The sequence below is a fragment of the Capronia coronata genome, assembly GCF_000585585.1.
Source record: "Capronia coronata CBS 617.96 chromosome Unknown acBCG-supercont1.2, whole genome shotgun sequence".
Lineage (NCBI taxonomy): Eukaryota > Fungi > Ascomycota > Eurotiomycetes > Chaetothyriales > Herpotrichiellaceae > Capronia > Capronia coronata.
In genome coordinates, this window is record NW_006912894.1 from 662,138 (window position 1) to 670,298 (window position 8,161).

An 8,161-nucleotide genomic window follows, 5' to 3' on the forward strand; every position below is an offset into this window, starting at 1 on the left:
AACGAGGGTAATGTCGCTAAAGAGACTGTGAATGCAAGGTCGCCGACAAGTCGTTCTCGCCTGAGAGGAAATATCTGAATCTATCTTTCAATCTGGCACAAGCAGCGTCGTCTCTGGTGCTATCAAGCATCGTATCATCGTCCAGCGGACATTGGAAGAGCATTATTCGCCATCGACCCCTACAGGCGCTAGACCAGAAATAGAAGGCGGTGTCTCACCACTAAATGCAGTGTGCCATAAGATCTGGATCGGATTATGTAAACATCCGCTTGTGCCACCTCAGCTTCCCTCTGTCTGCAAGCGCAGGCGAATTACCTCCTGGTGAATGCATCGGACGGTAGTACAATGAGGCATGGTCACTGCTGGAATCTACTCCTTTGTGTAACACTCCATCTTGGCTATGTGGCTGCAGGAATCTCTCAAGGTGTCCTCTCCGCTGACGATACCCTCCACCACGGACCGATAGCTTTCCTCAGCTCCTGGGATGTACTTGGTCCGTTCAGGGTGGGCACTCGAGGTACGACAAGACAACCGGGTAGTTGGATTTGTGTTTCTGTTCCTTTTTGACCGTCCACGCAGAGGCTGTATGGGGTGCCGACCCCATCGAGTTCCATGGAGGCATCCAGTCACTCATCTCCAACGAGGAGCCCCTTTACCACAGTCCTCTCACTCGAGGCGCGAATGTGCACTGGAGCAATCGGACGTTCATCCCCATAGATACGAAGACTTCCACATCTGTTGAGCTGGTGGTGGACTTTCCTGAAGTGGATTGGCAGTTTGCACAAAATGTCTATGGCTGGTCTGCTCTTCAATTCCAAGGCTGGCTGAAAGGGCGCATTTGGAATGCTGATACCGGTGTGCAAAAGGTGGTGCTGTACCCAGATAACATTCTGGAACTCTGGGTCAATGAACACCATGTATTCGGAGGAGACTTCTATGGCTTCCAGAGAGCCCCGGTTGTTGTGGACCTTCCACCGGGCCTCAACAATATCAGCGTTCGCCTGATACGTGATGTGCGGTCAATGGGCGGCACATTACCTCCCGTCGTTCGAGCGAGTCTCAGAGCCGATCTAGCTTTGGTTCCTATTGACATATCTCCCCAAAGCCTGGTGATGCCCGACGTGGTTGGTGGTCGATTTTGCAGTCCCTTGGGTAGCATAACGGTAAGGAACCAAGCTGATTCGTGGATCGAAGTACGACAGGTTTCTGCAGTCCTTGCTGAACACAGCGTTGTTGTGGCAAGTGATGCAATTCGACTTGGTCCTGGTCAGTCACGTCCGGTGAAGGTGTCGCTCGGGTCTATCGAAGGGATGCAAGAGGCCATCCATTTCGAGCTGCAATATTCGCTGGCTGCTTCGGGGTCATCCCAGGTGGCTTTCTCTGCGCCACTGCATCACACCACCAATTCGTCTTTGCAGAAGATTACATTCTTGCATCCCAGTGGCGTCGTCTCTTATGCAATGCTCAGACCGCCACCCACAACACATGGTGCCGCCAAGGATTCTGTGGTTCCTGTTCTTCTCATGCTCCATGGTGCAGGGGTCGAAGCAGATGGCTCCTTAGCTCGGCATATGTTTGATGCTGCCCATGCCCTGCCCGCCTGGATACTCACTCCGTCAGGCATGACTCCGTGGAGCTCGGATGACTGGCATATCTGGGGTTTCGCTGACGTCGAAGCTGCATTGTTGACCGTCCCCAAATGGATCCAGGACGCCGCCTGGGCCGGGCCTGGAGTGATGGCCGAGAAGGTGTTGGTTGCAGGTCATTCCAACGGTGGACAAGGCACGTGGTTCTTTGCCACTCACCAGCCTGATCGTGTCCTTGGTGCAGCAGCTGCCTCAGGATATTCTTCCATCGAGAACTATGTCCCTTATGCCTTTTGGGACGAAGCAGACCCTCTTCGAACTGGAATCCTCCAGACGGCGAGAAGTAGTTTCCGTCATGAATTGTTGACAGACAACCTTGTAGGTGTACCTATCTTCCAACAGCATGGTTCCGAAGACGACAACGTACCTGCTTACCATTCTCGCCTGCTGAATACTCTGCTTGCAGAAGCAGGTCAATTGGTCGATTACTCTGAAACACCAGGCAGAGGCCACTGGTTCACAGGGACCATGACCACCCCGGCAATGCTTGATTTCTACTTGGGGTGTCTGAATGGATCCAGTTCGGTTTCCAGCATCCCCGCCCAATTCTCCTTCGTGGTGCCTAATTCGCATGAGTTGGGCTCGAAATATGGTATTGTCATTGATCAATTGACCACACCAGACAGAATGGGGAGGGTTACGGTGACGACCAGCATGCATGACTCCATTCCGCGTTGGCATGTTACCACTGAAAACATCCGTCGGTTGCATTTCGAGACGGCAACCCAACTTGGCGATACGCCTTGGGAGGTCGTGCTTGGTAACATGTCTGATTCCTTCGATGTCGGTGTGGCGACAAAGGGATCATCGTTCGTCAAGCTTGAAACGAATGTCTGGGCCCAGGAGATCGCTCCAGAATGGACAAACATTGGCCAACGATATGGCCGCCAGAGAGGGTCTCTTGACTCGATTGTGCGCAGCGCAGGGCCTTTTGAGATTGTCTATTGTTCCGAAAAGGATCTCCCTTTGGCGATTCAAACAAGCCGAAACTTCCTCCAATACTTCGGCGCTGACTCGAATATCAGCCATCGATCGAGATATGAAGACGCATTGAAGAGAGAAGGCAATGTGATCACACTCGGCACGGGAGCCAGTATCCCGCCTCCTTACCTTCCCTCCTTTCCCATCCAAATCGGGGCAGAATGGCTATCATTGAAAACCAAGGATTCGAATACTGTATCCATCCCTCTTACACCAGGCATGGGCGGCATATGGCTCCGTCCACTTCCTGAACAACGTCTGGAGCTTGTCGTATGGGGCTATGATGAAGTTGGACTGAGGCAAGCTGCCCGTCTGATTCCTACTCTCACTGGCGCAGGTCAGCCAGATTTTGTTGTATTGAATAACGAAACGAGATGGAAGGGTCATTCAGCGGCTCCAGCAATGGGTTTCTTTGACTATGAGTGGAGGATCTCGCCGGCTTCATTCCTGCCATAAGTTCACTGTACAGTGCAACATGAGAAGAAGCCTGCGGGACAATAGAAGGTGAGAACAATTGTGTGATTGAACAAAGATGGTGGAAGAAGCGGCGGAGACTTACTAAGTACGTTGCCACTGCTGGCTTCAAGTTGGATGCGCGTTCCTCGTTGAAGTTGGCCACCTTGAAACTACATTGTTGTTCTGAAGCGAATTTGGGCTGTGGTAAGTAACAGGCTGCTCCATTGCTGCTACAGTGGGAAGAGCTACCTGCCTATTTACCAATATGTGGTTCAAGTTCTGGAGGTCGACTGCCTTGGATAGAAGTGAAGAGGGAAAGAAGGAAGGAAGGAAGGAAGGAAGGAAGGAAGGAACACACACACGCAGTTGCCGGTTCTGGTGTTTGATACCTGCAATTGACTGACTGACTGACTGACTGCACTTTGTTCATGCTTCGCTCTCTTTCTCCCTTCTTCTTGGTCGCTCACTGCTCTCTTCTTTTCCTTCTCAGGCAGTGTCCATCTCTCCATCTCCCAAATCTCCTCATTTGCTGGCAATCTCTTGTCTCCTCCACCGCCTTGACGACGGCCTGTCGTCATCCAGACCTTCGTTGATCTATCCCTGAATATCTTGCATGTTAAAGATCCAGGTCCAAATTCCCTGTTCTCGGATTTCGGCTCTCTCTCATGGCTGCGCTTGTGTCGACTGGATCTCCCAAAATGAGTCGCAAGTCAACACCGACAATCAAGGTGCGGGAAGAGAGCGAGGAGGCACGTGGTGCTCTGGTCAACAACAGCCTTACTGTGCGTCGACTGCCCAACCAACTGATCTGTGGCAATCTGTGGACGGCTTCACTCACACATCTGCAGGCTGCACCAAACTCTCACATGGCAACTTCAACTCGCTCTTCTTTCACCGTCATGCACTCTGACAAACTGAACAACTTCCCACCCTCACAGTGCAAGGACAGAGTGAGCCATCCCATACCAGAACAACCTTGCTATCCCTCTCTCATCATCTTCTAACCGATATTTCTACTACAGACTTCCACGGACCACACCGAATCTAGTGCCGCCACCGGTATGGAGGACATACTCTCTCGCCTCAAGCTCAATGATGCCCGCAAACCCACCCCTCCGGCTGGACAGAAAGCCCAAAAGACCGATTTTGGCACGCTCAACAAGCTTCTGAACAATTTGCAGGACCAAAACAAAACCTTGAAGGAACAAGAGAAGGAACTCAAGAATGGGATGGATGCTTCTCCTGGTGTCTATGAAGGTGTGGACCAGCCTGCTGCCGCTGACCCTCGTGTCCCTGGAAATGGTCACTTCGACATGCCCAAGTCTGGCCCTGGCCCTCAGACCTCCAATGTTGGCAACGTCGATCTTGCAGAGATGATGCGTGTCAAACAAGAGCTCGAAGCTGCCAAGTCAGTCATCTCTCGCCAGGAACAGGAACTTGCCGAGACTCGCAATCTCAAGCAGACCATGGATCAAGCCATGGGTCCTCCTTCCGAGGTCGACTTCGGCGCTCCAAATGACATCTCTGAGCAGACTATTGGGCATCTGCAGAGTGCCTTCAACGCTTCGGCTCGCCCATTCACATCACGCACCGACACTTGGGTTGCCCAGGAGGAGCCACATGCTGACCAGTCCGATGTTCTTGGAGCCGCCAACTTTGGGCGTGGCAGGGCCATTTGGAACAATCCAACTACATCCATGACAAATCTCGTGTCCAACAACGCTCCTGCAGCGGGTTACACCAATCCCCGTGATGCCCGTCTCTCTGGACAAGCCTACAATGGGGTGTACGGAGCAACCATCTCTCCGGCAGAGGCAAACTTTCAACCACGCAACTTCACAGCCGCGGCCGCTCCTCTTGGTTACGACATGCGCGGAAACGCAGAGGTGATGCCGTACAATCCAACGGTAGGCATGCGACGAAATGGAGGACAATTGCGAATTAACTCGAACCTCGTTGATCCCATGGGCCAATTCGGTAGCTTCCCGCCAGCTGGCTCGGCTCTTACTCCGCCGCCAATCAGTCCCATGGCCCTTCCTGCTCAGTACAATTACCAACGAGGACTTGCAACCCCAATCACTCCTGCAGCACCTGAGTTCCCAACCACTAATTTGCACGGCGCTGGCAACCCATGGTCGCTTCCTGTAGGTGGTCCTTCTGCCCACATTGGCGCTGTGGCTGACCATTCTCAGTCCGGAGCAGTGAACGGACAGACCTATGTCACGCCACTCGAGCCAATGAACTATCGTCGTCTCCTTGACAAATCTGTGTCCTGCGACTGGAAGTATATCGTTGACAAGATCGTCTGTAACAATGATCAGCAAGCCAGCATCTTCCTGCAACAGAAGCTCAAGGTCGGCACAGCGGAGCAGAAGTTCGAGATTGTGGAATCCATCGTCAACCAAGCTTACCCACTCATGATCAACCGGTTCGGCAATTTTCTTGTACAACGTTGCTTCGAGCATGGCACTCCAGAGCAGGTCGTTGCGATTGCCAATGCCATTCATGGAAATGTCATCTCGTTGAGCATGGATCCTTTCGGATGTCACGTTATTCAGAAGGCCTTCGATTCGGTCCCTGAGGAGCACAAGGCTGGCATGGTGCGAGAACTGCTTCGCCGAATCCCGGATACTGTCATCCATCGTTACGCATGTCACGTCTGGCAGAAACTATTCGAACTACGCTGGAGTGGTGAACCACCACAGATCATGTTGAAGGTGAATGAAGCTCTTCGAGGCATGTGGCACGAGGTCGCCTTGGGTGAAACTGGAAGTCTTGTCGTGCAGAATATCTTTGAGAACTGTGTCGAAGACGAGAAGCGCCCCGCCATCGAGGAAGTCATTGCCAACATTGACCTGATTGCACATGGCCAGTTTGGAAACTGGTGCATCCAGCACTTGTGCGAGCACGGCTCTCCGCCAGACAAGCGTCGTGTGATCGATCATATCCTTGTCAACTCGTACAATTACAGCATTGACCAATTCGCCTCGAAAGTGGTGGAAAAGTGTCTCAAGATTGGCGGGCCAGAGTTCTTGGATCGTTACCTTGGAGTCATTACCACTGCTCGCCCGGACCGTCCACGTATCCCACTCATCGACATTGCCGGCGACCAGTATGGCAATTACTTGATCCAGTGGATCTTGATGAACACTCATCACCATCAACGAGAGCAAGTTGCCGTCCATATCCGCAAACACATGGTGTCCCTGCGTGGCTCCAAGTTCGGATCTCGTGTCGCCATGCTTTGCTGCAATCCGAACTCGGTCACTCGTCCAGGTCCTGGAGCAGTGGTCAATCCTTTTGGTGCGCCGGGTCAACCACGCAGCCAATGGCCTCGCTTTCGCTAGGTCAACACGTTGGCGGTGCGCGCGGCACTAGCGGGGTGGGCTCGCGTCAACTATCACATCTACTTACTGGTCATCTGTTGTCAAGATGAAAGTATTCTACGAGTTGTCAATACACATGGGGGCATCTGCCCTATGAGTTGGAATACTGGCTTGACCAATGGGTAGGAAGCGACACTCCAGCACGAAAGTCAGCCGCCCGCATTGGCTTGCACCTCTTGGCTTTCATCTCGATGCATTTCTTACCGGACCAAGTGTTTCCGAATCATTCACCTAGTATGTCCTTCTTCATATCGACAAAAAGTTTTCGTAAGTGCAGAGGGGAGGGGGAAGTGGGCAGCCTCGGGAAGAAGTCGGCATGGAGTCGTCACGGCTTGTCGGCAGAGGATATTTCAGAGCTACAGCATTATCACGGCCAATGTTCAATGCCCGGACAAAGGGTGTATCAGATCATGTTTCCCGACATTGTCAATGCCGAGGGTGGAACGAAAGGTACCCAGAGCAAGTATTTAGCAACAGCATGAGCGACAATGGTCGAGACAATGTAGCCATAGTGCGCATGATAACTGAACCAGAGCTTTATTCCATGACCAGATTCCACTTAAATATTGTTCCAGTGTGCGTCGTCGTTCCCTTGTGCCTCACATTGTGCCGTTGAGATCAAGCGTTATGTATGACCTTGGTGGGCGAGCCCCCGATTCTTGGACATGACATTGCCGCAATGATGTTCGCCACGAGACATGAATGTTGGAAATGGCCAGCAGACGCATTGGCAGTATGCTCTATTGAAGCATCTCCTAGAGTGCCCGCACGAACAATAGATTCTGCTGTACAATTGAGACGCTGAAGCAGTAAGTGGGATGAGTTCAACTCAGCCAGTGTCTAACCCTTCCACCGAGCAACCATGGAATAGACACACCACCGCGTATCGTTGTACAAAGCCGCACGCCCACCTCTCCCGGGCACGAATATATTTAACATTCGACTCCCATATCACCAAGCTTGACCTCGGAGCCCGTTTCCCCCTTGGATCACCAAAAGCACCTCACTGGAGCAGGCAGTATTGGAGAGAGAAGGAGATGGAGAAGACCGAAGGCAGACGGCAGAAGACCCAGGGTCCAGCCACGGCTTGAGACCAAGTAAATTAGGAGGACACCAATCCATTATAGCACACACACCCCAGCAGACGCCCTCCCCCTCAAGAAAAAGAAGCAAAAGAAAAATTCTATTCATTCTTCATAAATGCCCGGCCGAGGAGCAGCGCTCATGAAGGCATCGACAGCACTGTCGTAGACCTCGGCCTCGTCGCCGCGGTCGCCGTCGAGGAAGGAATGCCATTTGACCTCGCCGCCCTTCAGGAGGATTGGGGTCGCGTAGGGGGCGCGGTCGGGGCCGAGAAAGTCCCATAGACGAGTCTGGAATTTTGAGATTATTAGAAACGAACGAAGGGAAGAAAAGAAAATGGAGATGAAGAGGTGAAAGAGTTGATGGTTCGAAGCGTATCCAGGGTGTAAACGGCATAGCGATGATAGTCACGTGAACGGGTTCGATTGAATCGGAACGTCCGCAGAAAGGAGTACCTGGTACGTTGTACATTGTACATAACAGGTACCCAGGCGGAGAGGTAGAGGTGCAGTACAGGTAGAGGTAGAGGTAGAGGTAGAGGTAGAGGTAGAGGTAGAGGTAGAGGTAGAGGTAGAGGTAGAGGTAGAGGTAGAGGTAGAGGTAGAGGTA

At 52.3% G+C, this 8,161-nt stretch overlaps 3 protein-coding genes across 3 annotated transcripts in view; 2 read left to right on the forward strand and 1 right to left on the reverse strand.

Annotated features, from left to right (window-relative positions):
• Positions 1-345: 345 nt before the first annotated feature.
• Positions 346-3,083, forward strand: A1O1_01908 (uncharacterized protein; the record flags this gene model as incomplete). Its single annotated transcript, XM_007722820.1, has 2 exons — positions 346-517; positions 580-3,083. 2 exons carry the CDS (start codon positions 346-348, stop codon positions 3,081-3,083), a joined length of 2,676 nt encoding a protein of 891 aa, XP_007721010.1.
• A 698-nt stretch (positions 3,084-3,781) lies between these two features.
• A1O1_01909 (uncharacterized protein) lies at positions 3,782-6,430 on the forward strand (the record flags this gene model as incomplete). The annotated part of the gene is made up of 3 exons (XM_007722821.1): positions 3,782-4,033; positions 4,106-5,227; positions 5,276-6,430. 3 exons carry the CDS (start codon positions 3,782-3,784, stop codon positions 6,428-6,430), a joined length of 2,529 nt encoding a protein of 842 aa, XP_007721011.1.
• A 1,232-nt stretch (positions 6,431-7,662) lies between these two features.
• A1O1_01910 (uncharacterized protein) overlaps positions 7,663-8,161 on the reverse strand; it is a gene marked incomplete at both ends in the record, with an annotated part of 1,054 nt that continues 555 nt past the window's right edge. Inside the window, one exon of the mRNA XM_007722822.1 lies at positions 7,663-7,842. Coding sequence (XP_007721012.1) covers positions 7,663-7,842 — 180 coding nt within the window. The remainder of the gene's footprint in view (positions 7,843-8,161) is intronic.